We start from the raw sequence: 15517 nt of genomic DNA on the forward strand, positions 1-15517 counted from the left end.
TCAGAAAAACCTGGAAAGACTCACATGAGCTGATAAAAAGTGAAACGTACTGTGATATTGTGAGATGATCAGCTGTGAATGCCTTAGCTATTCTCAGCAATACAGTAATCCAAGACAATTCAGAAGGACTTATGATGAAGAATGCTATACATCCCCAGAGAGAGAACTGATGGCATCTGAATACATATTGAAACATATTTCTTTTACTTGCTTTACTTTTCTTGAGGGTTTTTTTGGGAGGTCAATATTTTCTTTGACAATAGGACTAATATGGAAATATGTTTTGCATGTCTACACTCGTATAACTGATATCGAATTGTTTGCCTTCTCAATGAGGGTGGTGGGGAGGTAGGAAGGAAGAGAATTTGGAATTCAAAAGTTTTTTAAACGAATATTAAAAACCGTTTTTGCATGTAATTGGGGAAAATAAAATACCAAGTATATTAAAAAGCCACAGGCCCACTGTTCATAAACATGTAACTGGGCTTATATAATATCATAGTTTAGTTTATATAATATCATAGTTTCCTTCCAATTTGAATCATTTTCAATGTCAATAATTTTAATTTTTTTTTTCAGTTCCAATAGCCAGTTAGTTACTGGGCCAGAATTTTAAAAAGCAGGTATGAGAAGGCCTGGATTTTCTGCACTTACTGTTATCAATATTTGGTAATTAGTGGAGTATTTAAAAAAAGCTACATGTATACATACCATTGTTTATTTGTTAAAACACACACATATACATACACACACCCCAGAAACCAAGAACACATCCAAATAAACAATGAAACATGATAAAGTTAGATTTCATCTTGTGCAGAAAAAAATAATTGAAAACCAAGAGCTGCCTAGTAGTCCGAAAAATAAATAAAATGATTAACACAGTTAGATCAAACCCTTTCTTGTTTTTTTTTAAATGAGATCCTTTACCCATACTGTTATGCCAAACAAGTTGAGTTAAAGCTCACAGATGATAACCATGATACTTATGAACAATACATGGAAATGGATAATAAATTTATTGATTCACAAGATGATCCTGGTATCAGTCCTTTTTTCCTTTTTGAATCTAGTTCAGTTTCCTATGATGCTCAGTAGACATCAGTCATAGAGAAACATCTGACCCAAGCTATCAGGCCCAGCGTCCACTTGAGGCAAAGCTTCTGCTGAATGAGAAGCTGACGTCCGAGTTTTTGTATTTTCCCCAGGCACCAAAAGGCACTACTACTGCAGTACCATTATCTTCAGTACCATACTGTATTGCCTATAGCATTTGGTAGAAGAAAAACAAACACAGGAAATTACAATCCACACAAAGAACCTTAACTATTGTAGATGTATTTTAAGTACATACTTGCTCTTTGGATGACTGGCAGTTCTAAGCTCAGTCACTGGTTCAACTGTTCTCAAATACTTTTGCTATTTTTGAGCCACGTATTAGTGAACAAATTTGACCCAACTGGTTAAAATAATTGTGCATGCCAGAAGCAGAAGGCATCAGAGGATCAGAGATAGAGCAGAAAGGAACCTCAAAGGCCATCTAATCCAACCCCCTCATTTTACAGATAGAGAAACAGATGTAGAGAAGCAGGCATTTGTACAAGGTCACATGAGTAATTAAGGGGTGGACCCAGAAACCTGGCTTCTAAATGCAGTGGTGTTTACACTAGACTCCATTACCACTCACTGACTTCAAGATAACTTTGATAATGAGATCGAACTTATGGTGGTTGTTTATTTTTCTAACATAGGTACAAAAAGCATACAATTATCTTTTTGGCATTTGTAACTTGATTGTCAGGGATTAATTCAAATAATACATGATTCAGAACCACAGGAGGTGGTTGGCACTGTATTAGATATACATCTAGTATACTTCAAATGAGCCACATCCATTAACATAACCCTAAGTGGGTGAATCACCAATATGTTCGTGTTTCCAATTTCATACACAGCGATATCATATTTAACTAGCAACTTCATCTAACTAGGAAGTAGCCAAGAGCTAGGAAGGAACAGGCAGCTTAACATATTTGAGTCACTCGAATCATTCCCTGAAAATCCTTCTAATTTCTAAGAAATCAAACAAAATTATTGCTAGTTAACTGCTTAATTAATATTTTCCAAAATTGGTATATTAGTTTTACATAATTCATAGCCATAATAGAGTAGGGTAGAATTTTTAATGAATGGCATACATTCTTTACTGTTCAGTGATCCCCTTTAGTGACTGATGCATGAGATATCCATACCTAGCTTATAGGACTTTCCTAAGGAGGACAGCCTGGTTTAGGGGCAACAGCTCAAGTCAGGACCACAGAATTCTAGGTCTTGGTTCTGGCGCTAGCTAGCTGTGTGACTTTGTGCTAATCACTGAACCTCTCTGGGCTTCAGTTTATCCCTCTGTAAACTGAAGGAAGTGGCCTAGAGGAGTTCTAAAACTTCTTATAGCTCTAAAATGTAAACAAGCAAAACGTGTCAAATTAAAACCTGTAAAAGGAAAAATGTTTCCCCACATAATGGCTATCATCAAAGTAGAACGTACAATTTTATACAAGTAACCTTGGAAAGAAAAAATTACATTGAAACATAAGAGAAAATTTTCTTGTCCTTGAAAGTTCATGTGGCAGTCAGAGAAACCAGAAGCGGACTAAAGTTGTGCCTTTGACACATGATATCTTTATTATCTCTCAGTGCCAAGGGAGCTAGTTCTATGAACTTATGTTATGTAGAAGTGGCTCAGCTAGAATGGTAGAGGGGGTTTCCCCACCAGAAGTTCTTTACATTAATGAAATCCCAGGTTGGCACAAAAACATAAAATTCATTTATTCTATGCCAAGACTTCCAATTTTAGCTGTCTCACACAAGCTGTTCTCAAATAATTTCCCTTGAAAATAGAACTAAAGTCATTCTGCCGCATTACCTGCTCAGTTACAACATGGGCTGCTTCGTTGGGATCATGGCACTGATTGACAAAGTCACAAATCTCTTGACTATTCACCATGAAGTTAATTCCATCTGTAGTGAGGACCAGGAAGCTATCGTCAGCATGCTGCAGCTACAAATAAACCCAAACACAATTGTCAAGCAGAGTTTACTTGAGAACGACAGTGAATACTGACACACTTTGCTGTTGAGTAGACAATTACAGTAACTTTTTAAAAATACTTTTTATTCCTTGACATCAATCAGAACAATATAATTGAGAAGGCAGAGGAGTAAATGTCTATTTTTCCAGGCAGAAAAAAAAATTATACCACTCCCCACCCCTGCACCCTTCTACCCTTCCTTCCTTCCCTTTCTCCTTTCCCTTGCCTTCCTTTCCTTCTTGGTATTTTTTTTTCAATTTATATAAATGCCATTCATAATCATGTGCCATGCTTTCCTAATTAGATCACATAACTTCTTTTTAAAAATTTATCTTATTTTTAATTTATGGAATAAAACAAACATTTCCATAACATAGTACAATAACGAGATGATTACACATGGAACTGCAAATCTACTATGCACAACTTGTTATTTCTTTCAAATATACAACAAAATTCTCATGTAAATTTTTTTCTCAAATTATTACAGCATTTGTAAAACAATCTGGGCAGCACTGCAATACAGTATGAAGGATTTATCTATGAGCCTTAATTTTACTTCATCAGATATCAGTAACAGAGCAGCATCTGTGATACAAATGACAAGAGTTAAGTATAACCATAAATACTACATCATCTGCTTGCTACTAGCTACCATTTATATACAACATAAGGTTTGCAAAGCACTTCACAAATATATTTTCTCATTTGACTTTCATAACAATCCTATGACTTGAGTAGTTCATCTATTATTTTAAAAATGGGAAAGTTGAGTCTCAAACAGGTTAAGTGACTTACCTTGTCCATAGTCATATAGCCTCATGACTAGACCTCATTCCTCAAATGACAACCCCTCCCCCCAACCCCACTCCCACTCCCTCCTGAAAACTCTTCTTTAAGTTTTCTTGGTGGACATCGATGTACTAAAATATATGGGTGCCCAGGCTCACGACCCTCTTTATCTTGATTAAAGATGCCTTTCTCTCCACCTATGAGTTTGATTTATTTCAAGACTTGATATTTAATGGTATAAATAGAAATTTTATCTTATCGGTTCTTGGAATGTGCTTCTAGATGCCCTAATGCCAGCATAGACCTAAAGTCCCCACCCACTGGACCAGTAAATACCTAGTTCCACCTAAATCTAAACTCCTGTCATTTTTTAGTTGAGTCCCCTCTTTAATGGAGATTACTGGTAGAGACCAATTTCATCTGCCCCTGACCCCTTAAGAGGATTGCAACCAGTTAAATGGCTTTGCAGTAGTTTGGATGCTTGCAAGTTCTAGGATCTGATCCCCCAAAACTGCTGGCTACAGTGGGGTTCCTTTGGTAAGGATAAAATCAACTATTTAAAGATGTCCCTTGATAAGGCAAGGCCAAAAATCAAACACTCTGAATAGGACTCCTTTAATCGGTGGCTATTAGAAGCTGTTAAGAGGGAAACAGAGTCTAGGCTTTCATCCCATCAAGAAAACATTTAAAAATTCAAAATTGAAAAGAAGGAGGCTGAATTTAAAATATTTCTCCTCCACGAAGGATTAGGCCAATTGGAATCTCAAAAGAAAGACAATGAAACACAAATAGAGTATCTCAAGAGACATGAAAAACCTAAGGAGGCACTCAAGAATCAATCTATATTTCTCTATTAGCATTATTATGCGTGTTTTCCCCAGAATTTGACCTAAAAAGACCTCTCTTGTGTACATACTCAATTATTATTTTTTTTGGAGGGGGGAGGGCAGGGCAAGTGGGGTTAAGTGATTTGCCCAAGGTCACACAGCTAGTGTGTCAAGTGTATGAGGTCAGAGTTGAACTCAGGTCCTCTTGACTCTAGGACTGCTGCTCTACTCACTGCACCACCTAGCTGCCCCTTACTCCCTTTTAAGGAAGCTGCAGTCTTTTTGTCTGCCTTTGTGGAGTGTTAAGTATACTGTTTGTATTTCTGTGTGTGTGATTAGAGACAGCAAGTAACCCAAACTGAGAGCAGAATTCTGTCTGTTACTAGGACTGTGTTTGTTATGTGCTTCTACGTGCTTTTCAAATACACGTTTCAGGAGAAAGCCTAGCAGGATGGAGGTTTGGACCCACCTGTCCTGTTGGCAGGGACTTAAATCTCTAGGGGTAAGGAGGAAGACTTGGCCAATAAAGTACTTCTGTGTCTTTTTTGTCATATTATTTATGTTTAAAATCATTTCTCCCACCCATGCTAAGCCACATGGCCCCTCAGAGGGAAATTTTGGCTGCTCAAGAGAACAAGTTAGAAATTAAACTGAAAGATTAAAGCCCAAGTGAGCTTAAGAATTTTTACATGTAATGGGAACTAAGACCACCAAAAACAGCATAGCCAATGGGATTTCCTTAAATGTGCCAGAGAGAACAGAAAATGGAAAAGCAATTAGAGCATCTAAGTACTTCTCCCCTTTGTCTAACCAGGATAATGTGATTTTTTATTAGATGATACAAACCCTTGTCTCCTGATCTCTCCACCTGGAGAAGTAACGTTGCTAGGTTTGATGAAGTTACAGGAGACAGTACAAGAGGGAGAGAATCCTAACGACTTTTATAATAGGCTATGGAAAAGTGCTAACCTATACGTGAGGCTGGATCCCTTTAGTCTATGAGATGCTCATATTATCTGTACCCATTTGTTAAAAACATTTCTATAACTGTTACCTTAATTGGCATAGTATGCCTATCGAGCACATCAAGTATGCTGCAGTATACAGTTTCTATGACGAAAAGGATGGACGAGAGAAGGAAAAAGAGGGGCAGAAATTGGACAGAGTTCAGGCCCCAAGCTCTCAGCCCCAGTTTTTCTCCAGGTGTTCCCCTCTCACCCTCTTTTCCCACCAATTTTAGAAGACTGAATAACTACTATTTCTATCGATAAAGTATCCAATAGAAACATAACAAATGCTAACAGACTAACTAAAGCCAAGTGTGGAAAGAAATTTTGTTTTTAACTCAGAGAAGCAGCAGCTAGAGAGTAATTAATCTTCCTGCTTCTTCTTCCTGCTAAAGGCTAAAACTTTAATTGGAAAATGATTTGGATTCCAAAACTAAAGTTTGTAGATTATGTTCAATTTAAATCTGGAGAACTGTCTGGCTATTCTGTTCCCTACAATTACCCACCCAACATCTGATATCAGGGCAATATGTTTAAAACTTAAAAATGAGCTTTTTGTCCTTTAAGGCATGCTGTGATCAAGGTTTCTCAATGGTGACCTTAAATGCAATCAATTTAGAATTTCATCAATTTATGTATGCAATGTATATCACCCTTGTAAAAACTGTATAGGAAATGTTGGTATGAATTGAAAAATACAACTCTCTTTCTTGACCGATGAATCATTAAGTATTAACCCTCTCCTAGTTCTGAACAGTGAAGGGTAAGTAAGCAGAAAAGAGAAGAAGTATGATTTTAATTTGGAACAATGCTTTGAGTTGATCTTTGTAGACCACATAACATAACTTGACTGTTAAATGCACAGTCAAGCCCTCTGTAAGCTGTTAAGGGCTGGGAGAACCCAAAACCCCACTCCTGTACTTGAACAGAAATATTAGCCACTGCAGGCCTCCTAAAAGATTTTGTAACTACTAAGAACATCTTAATGGATTTTTTAAAAATTTTTTTTAAAATTTATTTAATATATTTAGTTTTCAGCATTGATTTTCACGAAAGTTTGAATTACAAATTTTTTCCCCATTTCTACCCTCCCCCCACTCCACGATGGCGTATATTCTGGTTGCCCCATTCCCCAGTCAGCCTTCCCATCTGTCACCCCACTCCCCTTCCATCCCCTTTTCCCTTCTCTTGTAGGGCAAGATAAATTTCTATGCCCCAATGACTGTGTATCTTATTTCCTAGTTGCATGAAAAAACTTTTTTTGTTGTTGTTGTTTTTGAACGTCTGTTTTTAAAACTTTGAGTTCCAAATTCTCTCCCCTCTTCCCTCCCCTCCCACCCTCCCTAAGAAGGCAAGCAATTCAACATAGGCCATACGCATATCATTTTGTAAAACCCTTCCACAATACTCACGTTGTGAAAGATTAACTGTATTTTGCTCCTTCCTAACCTATCCCCCTTCATTGAATTTTCTCCCTTGACCCTGTCCCTTTTCGAAATGTTTGGTTTTTATTACCTCCTCCCCCTGTCTGCCCTCCCTTCTATCATCCCCCCTTTTTTATCTTCTTCCTCCTTCTTTCCTGTGGGGTAAGATACCCAATTGAGTATGTATGGTATTCCCTCCTCAGGTCAAATCCGATGAGAGCAAGATTTACTCATTCCCCCTCACCTGCCCCCTCTTCCCTTCCTACAGAACCACTTTTTCTTGCCACTTTTATGTGAGATAATTTACCCCATTCTATCTCTCCCTTTCTCCCTTTCTCAATATATTCCTCTCTTATCCCTTAAATTGATTTTATTTTTTTAAAGTAGAAGCTAGTGACTTTATGAGAAATCAAGATATTATCAAACAGAACCAAAGGAATGAAAAAATGGAAGACAATGTCAAATATCTCATTGGAAAAACCACTGACCTGGAAAATAGATCCAGGAGAGATAATTTAAAAATGACTGGACTACCTGAAAGCCATAATCAAAAAAAGAGCCTAGATATCATCTTTCAAGAAATTATCAAGGACAATTGCCCTGATATTCTAGAGCCAGAGGGTAAAATAGAAATTGAAAGAATCCACCGATCACCTCCTCAAGTAGATCCCAAAAAGAAAACTCCTAGGAACATTGTCGCCAAATTTCAGAGCTCCCAAGTCAAGGAGAAAATACTGCAAGCAGCCAAAAAGAAGCAATTTGAATATTGTGGGAAAACAATCAGGATAACACAGGATCTGGCAGCTTCCACACTAAGGGACTGAAGGGCTTGGAATATGATATTCTGGAGGTCAATGGAGCTAGGATTAAAACCAAGAATCACCTACCCAGCAAAACTGAGTATCATGCTCCAAGGCAAAATATGGACTTTCAATAAAATAGAGGACTTTCAAGCTTTCTCAGTGAAAAGGCCAGAGCTGAATAGAAAATCTGACTTCTAAACACAACAATCAAGAGAAGCATGAAAAGGTAAACAAGAAAGAGAAATCATAAGGGACTTACTAAAGTTGAACTGTTTTGTTTACATTCCTACATAGAAAGATGATGTGTATGATTCATGAGACCTCAGTATCATGGTAGCTGAAAGGAATATGCATATATATTATATATGCATATATATATTATATATATATATATATAATGTGTGTGTGTGTGTAAACATATATATACATATATGTGTGTCTATGTGTGTATATATGTAGGTATATGTATGTGTATATACACACACACACAAAGGGCACAGGGTGAGTTGAATATGAAGGGATGACATCTTAATGGATTTTTAAAGAGATTTTCCCCACAAACTTCTTCACATACTGGGACTAGGGACAGACAGTGCAGATTTCTATCTCCATTTCGGAAAACTGAGAGAGACTTGAGATGGTTTAATCTCCTAGAGGAGGGGTGGGGAACCACATGTGGCTTCAAGGCCCACAAGTTCCCCATGCCTGTCCTAGAGGATACCTGAATTGTAAATTAATCAAGCAACAGAGTATAATTGTGATTGTAAAATTAGTGAAGAAAATCATCAGGGTTAAAATTAACTAAGCAGCTTGGGAAAGTAAGGTTTTATTAAGTCATTGGGTTTAACAACAATATGTGTTAAAATTATGAAGGCCATACTCTGTGGAGTGAATATAGCCTGGGATATGGTTAAAATGTACAATTTGAGCAAGGAAAGTTGCATAGTTTGAGTAACAGTTTTGGAAATCTAGAAAGAGAGAAATGAGAAAGGCCTGAGGGAATAATATGGAAGGTAATAAAGAAGGTTTTGGTTTTTCAAACCACAAGATATATAAAAATGAAAAGGCTTAAGTACATTGGGAAGGTCAGAAGAAGTCTAACTTTAAGTGGAAGGGTTGTTAGAAACTTAATGTAAACTAATAAAAACTGCAGCTTGATTTAAAGTCAATAGAGAGTTATAGAGGGCTAGGAGTAAACTGATAAGCAATGGGTTCTTTCTGAGATTGCAGAACCCAGATTTTAACTAAATTGCAATTGGCTCTTTAGTGTGTTCATTGTAAATTACTGCCACTTTTAAAACTTTTGGCAGTGGATTGGCTGGAAATAGTGGACCCATAACATGAAATGCTTGGGATAAATAGCCTTGTGTAAAATAGAATACTAAATAATTGAAATTATAAAGTGAGACTGAAAAATAGATCGGAGTAATTGAATTTATTCTCGCTCTCTGATGAAATTTCTATTCTGTTCTTAGTTTTGTGCTTATAAAAATGTATTGTACCCTCACTCTTCCCCAGAAGCTGGGCCAACAGACCACAATAAAGGATACCTAGCTAGGAAACCTGTCTCTGTTTTACCCTTTTGTAAATTTCTATCAGAAAAGAGTTAATAGTTGTGAATTTAATTTGGCAAAGCTTGATTTGTACTGCCTAGTACTGCCAATGCCAAATTAAATACATCTCTATAGTGTGAAACTTTGCAACACCAATAGAGATAGGAAAATAAATTCTCATCAATACTGTTTGGTTATAAATTCAGTTGTTAAAGAGTTGTCTAAAGGCTACTATCTTTGTTAAGAGTATTTTATTTCAGATTACAAAAATGAGAAAAGAAAAAAAACCTTTGTTGTTTTATCTGATAAGGTGTTTGACATAGTTATAAATTTGTTTCAACTCTGCTAGTGACTTGGTATAAGTTCTATGATGCTTAAACCTGGAGCTACAGTGGTGAAAATACCTAGCACACCCAGTTAGAATGAGAAAGTTTATGTCAGATCTATTTACGTAAGCTCCACTTAAATCTGTTCAGTATGATTTCCTGTGTAAGGTAATTGGGAGATGCATTCAACTGAATTAAGGGCATCTGAATGGAAATGAATTGTGTTTCATGTTTCAAATTCATAATATTGTTTACAATGTTGTGTAGATATACTATTAGGAACGAAGCTTCCCTTCTAATCTGGATGTTGCTACATTATGAGCTGAACTGTTAGAGGAAAAGTAAATGTTTGAAAACCATTAATATTCCAAAGTACAATTTAAGAAACTGGAAACTTGCAGTTCATCTAGAGTGAAGAGGAAGTTTTACTGGCTATCCACTTAGAAAAATGAATTTCCACCCCCACTGCAAACAAGCTTTATAACAGTGGGGTGGTAATTAGGTATTTGTTTAGTTATGAAGTTATATCTGGAAAGGTCTGTACTGAAGTTACATTTTAACTTAGTCTTAACAAACTCCAGTCTTAAAGATTTATTTTTGCCTTAAGGGTTGACTAAAAGATAGACATGTCAATCTGGAGGCTTATCATATACACACTATTTACGTGTACTTACAAAATAGTATTCTTTCATTAGATTCTAAGGACTACCATTTTACATCAGGATGAATTTTATGCTGCCTTTTGAGAAGGAGAAATACTAATAGAAAGGAATGTTAAGTAAAATATTTTGTGATTTTTTTCTAGAAGACTGATAATTTTTTATTTGCTAGCTAATTTATTGCAACGACTTGAGAACACTGATAACAATTGTGTCCAGACCTACTGTGATCAGTGAGACTTTGCTGTTTGGGGTGAAACCTTTTGAGATTCTGAATATCTTTTCTGAGCTTCGTTTTTAGGTTTGCTGTGTCCTTCAGCCAATGTCTCGCTTCTTCAAGAAAAAATGCCAGCAATGCAATGGGAGTGACATCTGAGATCTAAAGCCAGTGAATATCTGTTCCTGGGAATAAAACTTGGGAGGGTGACGTTGGGAAGACTAAGGCTAGACCCTTCTAATTCATCTTCCCCTACAAGAAATCTTCCCACCTGGTTAATTCTGAGCCTAGCTGTGTGTCTTGCCTTATACTTGTGCTTATACTATTCTAATACATGTGTTGAGTCATTCTGAGTCCTCACGCTTAGATCTGGAGGACCGCTATTGATATGGTTATACATAATCATGTCACTGCTTCTGCCTCTAATAGCAAAGCTCTCTACTAGGGCAAGTGAAGCTGTGATTTTTATGATGAATCTTGTGGCTGCAATACCTTAGCAGCTCTCACTATTTTTAATCTGAGACTACAGTCAAGATCATATGCTGAACAATTAAGTGGATGAGAATTTGTCCTTGTCAGTTGTCTGTTGCTAGTTTTATATAGATAGATAGATAGACAGATAGATATAGATATAAACATAGACATAGGTATAGGTATGTAGATATAGATATATAGATAGATATAGTTATAGATCTATCTCTGTATAAGATAAGGTCCTTTAAATATCTCATAATGGCACAGCATGGTATTAGGCGATAATGTAAGGATCTGTGAAAACAAGATATAATTCTATTATTTAGTGAGGTTAGTATCTTAGATATTTTCTGTTCTGAATTAAGGAAAATAATTTCAGCACAATTAGTTATCTTAAGAAAAGAATGACTTATGGTCTATCTTGTGTTACCTTAAAGAGACATTCAATTTTACTCTGAGTTATTATTTAAAGTGGGATTAACACTTGTATATAGAGCGTGCTTTGAAATGCAAGTGAATTACTCAAGAATTTGCAGCGGATTTGAAAGCAGTGGTCTATGTAGGCATAATACCTAACTAGTCTGAACATGATTAGTAACTGAACATAGTTTACTATATACAACTCATTTGACACAATCTGGAATACACCCCATCACAGCTTTTGGTTATAACTGGAGCAACGTAAGGGTTTCTTAGGTAAATTCATTTGTGATGTACCTACAGAATACCATTACCTAGTGCTCCTATGTAGGATTAGTTTCTTAGCAGCTCATCCTCCTGAGAAGGGGAATGAGCAGCTAAAAGTAAATAAGAATAAATGATGAAGTAAACAGCTAGAATGAAAATTTTGTTTTAAAAAAAAGAAACAATTATAACAAGATCAGCTATCTATACATGTCAAATAAAAAACTGGGTCCAGAATTTTCTGATTTTTCCATTTGTATTTGAATTTCCTAAATATATCAACATAACAATTTGCCAACTTTCATTAAGTCCCTTCCCTTTCTGGGACTTGAATCTGAGGTAAAAAAATAAAAAAGATAATCGCTATAAGTTAAACGGTGGTAAAGTTAATGCCAATTTAAGAGAAAAAACTTTTTTTTTAGCCTTAGCCTACATAATGACATTGTATCAAATGACAAGTATCAAATTCCTAACCAGAAGGGCTCATTCTACAAGCTAGATCCTCATAAATTCTTTTAGTCTCCCTTTAGCCTGTTGCTAAAAAGGATCTAAATCAAGTATCTGGTTTAGATAAGGATCTGAGCAGCAAGGGGTATGGAACAATGTATAAATTCTTTGGTCTGAAGGTTCCTAATTTGATGTTCTCATCAGAGTTATAGGATTTGAACTAGTTTTTGCCACATGATCTGGTTATTGGCAAAGCAAACTTAAAGTGACTGTATTAAATGGTATTAAGATCTATTTTGCAAGAGATTTTGACAGAAATGTAATCTCTACGAGTAACCTGAATTGGAGAAGCAAACCTGCTAGAAGCTGCTCTGAGACCCCACGTATTCCAAGAGGCTTCCAGAGGGCCAGAAGATTGCATCAAGAGATACTCTCAAAAACCAGACAGCTGTATGAGACTTCCAAGCCCTAAGATATGATGGAATGATGAAACAGAAAGTGGGAGTGGATTATCCTTCCTTTCCCATAGGCCAGCTTACCAAAAGGGACTGCCCCCAGTGGCTCCTGTCAATTCATTGGTCAGTCTCTCTCCCCCTCCTGCTACAATGTTAAATGTTTGCTATAACAGCCGGTTACTCACTGAGAAGATGATGTCTCTCAGCAAATCAGAGGAGGGGAATGATAGGAAAATTAATTTTAATATTGTTTAAGTCCCCAAAAGTGACTCCAAAGTGTCCTTGCCTCCTCACTAAGTTTTGGGTAAAATTGAATCTTGAAGGGTAACAAGGAAGTGGGGCTTTTTGCTCGGATTGCCAAGGACAGCTGGAGCTTCATGACCAAGCCTTGTTCTTCATATGACACCTCCCCCGCCAACACTTTTTCCTCCTTACTGTATTCCTTACTTACCTTTCTGTAAATTTCCTTGGTGGACACTGATGTACTCAAATATATGGTGTGACCCTGGCTCATGACCCTCTTTATCTCAATTAAAGACGCCTTTCCTTCCACTTAAGAGTTTGATTTCTTTCAGGACTTGACATTTAATGGTGGCAGTGGTGGGATACATTAGAGATTGTATTTTACCATCCCTGGGTGTGAGCTTCTGGAAGCCCTACTGCCAACAAGGGGCCAAGTCCTCTCCCATTGGACCTTTTCTTCCACTTATGAGTTTGACTTATTTCAGGATTTGACAGAAGATTTGACAGCAGATTTATATAACAGAAAATAAGCTTCTTCAGGGCAGGGACTATTTTGTTTTTGAACCTGTAATGCCTGGCACAAAGTAGGTGCTTAATAAACATAGAGTTGTTGAACTGAATTAAAAGTGGTACCAGGCTGGAGGCTTCAGTTATCAACAAGGAGCCTACCCTTGTTAGAAATAACAAGAACCAAACACGTAAGCAAACATCCTTGAGTAACTGGATAAATCTATCACCATTTCTGTACATAGGCCATGCAAAAGTACCAACTTTTCTTTAAATAATTTTTCAGGTCTTTCCATTCTCTCTTAACATAGGCACTTCATTGAAATTCCTACTCTTGAAAAAATTTTAATGGGTTTCTCTTTATTTCAGTCCAATGAATGCACCCCTCATGCAATCAAGCAGTAGCTTACCTTTATCCTTTTTGTTTCAGGTTCTGCTATCACACCACTGTTTTTGAGATCCAAATCTCCAATGCTCCTCGTCATTGCAAGCCTGCCATTCACATGAGGCTGTCCCAAACTGTTCCAAGCTACAAAGCCACCACATTTCTTGATCCTTTCCATGGAGGAAAATTTAAAATTTAATGAAAAGGGCAGGCTAATATTACTTCAACTCACTCCAAAAAGCTTACCATTTGTCAAAGGCCATGATTCAACATAGGAGAGAAACTTTTATTTAAATGCAAACCAGTATTTCTACCAAAAAAAAGAAAAAACAACCCAAAACGATGGAGGCAGTACCTTTCTTTTTCATCTTTTCTCTCTGGAGTGTGGTCTGTGGTCAGCTTTATGGGCTTTCCTTTTCTACATAAGAGAGCACGGCTATCCCCAACACTAGCTATGACCAGCTCAATACTATCCCTCAACAGGGCTACTGTTGCAGTGGTCCCAGAAATCAGCAAAGTGCCTGCAAATATCACATACAGGGGTATAAATTAGTGATAGTGACAATTTGAACATACATATATATGTATACACACATACATATATATGGTAATTTTTTGCTGAAAATTTTTAAGTCAAATAATCACAGAAACATAGCATGCTAATTTATCTGGAGCTGTGCAAAAACAAGGTAAGAAGTGAAAGCATGCATGAGCTAAGTGATTCAGTGACAAGGTTTCACACAGTGAAGAAAAATGAAATTGAAATTAGAAAAAAAAACCTGTGTTAGACTGTTAAGTATTACAATTTATTATCTTTTCTCCCTCAAAGTTCATATCTATTTAAATAAAGTGCAGTTAATTTGAATTTCAGAAAATTCCAATACCAGGATAAACTTTAAGCATTAGGCTGGGTAAGACCATCATGGGCCCATTTTGTTAAGAGGCCTTTTCTCTAATATGTGGGACCCACACCTCAGTCTGACACTGTTAAAATATAAATATAAATAAAATAAATAGTATAAAATAAATACATAAGATATAAATATAAAATATGAAAATATAAAATTTAAGTTAAGATATACTAAGGAGAGTCAATCTGCATGTGCACATCTACTTTTATATGGTGCCTTGACACAACTTTTGTAATTTTATCAAATGCTACTAATAAAAAACTGTCCTATGAACAAGAAAAGGCCCCAACATGCTTTCTCTAGAGCATTCCTACCAATTTAGCAACTGACATTATAGTTGTCATTCTATTTAAAAAGATGAATCCCTCAAATTTCTAGAGAGTCAGTGTTAATCCAGAAGACACCCAGCACTATATGTCTAAAATACCTGCTGCTACCTTGCCCTAGCCTTTTGCAAAATTATTAATATTCTCAGATTAAACACAATGATAATTTGAGCTTTATTTTCCTTTTCCTTTTTAGTTTACTTCACTTTTAACAGTGTCTCTCTTGTGTTGTCTTCTCTCCTTGATTATTAGAGAAAAGAATGTTGGGTTTGGTAAAGAACTTTTAAAATCTCATTGAGCCTTGCTGTAAAGTAAGATTATCATGAAGTAATGAGCTAAAGAATAAAGCAGCTTTTTAAAAATTCTTTATTCAAGGGATGACTTAATT

The 15517-nt window shown here is 36.3% G+C and overlaps 1 protein-coding gene across 2 annotated transcripts in view; it reads right to left on the reverse strand.

The window, feature by feature from the left end:
• Positions 1-702: 702 nt before the first annotated feature.
• PPM1K (protein phosphatase, Mg2+/Mn2+ dependent 1K) overlaps positions 703-15517 on the reverse strand; it is a 32398-nt gene continuing 17583 nt past the window's right edge. For both annotated transcript variants that reach the window (XM_036764149.1, XM_036764148.1), the window contains exons 4-7: positions 14248-14413; positions 13918-14062; positions 2924-3058; positions 703-1264 (exon numbers count right to left, since the gene is read on the reverse strand). In XM_036764149.1, coding sequence (XP_036620044.1) covers positions 1133-1264; positions 2924-3058; positions 13918-14062; positions 14248-14413 — 578 coding nt within the window. In that variant the 3' untranslated portion in view covers positions 703-1132. The remainder of the gene's footprint in view (positions 1265-2923; positions 3059-13917; positions 14063-14247; positions 14414-15517) is intronic.

Source organism: Trichosurus vulpecula, chromosome 6 (genome assembly GCF_011100635.1).
Source record: "Trichosurus vulpecula isolate mTriVul1 chromosome 6, mTriVul1.pri, whole genome shotgun sequence".
NCBI classification, from domain to species: Eukaryota; Metazoa; Chordata; class Mammalia; order Diprotodontia; family Phalangeridae; genus Trichosurus; species Trichosurus vulpecula.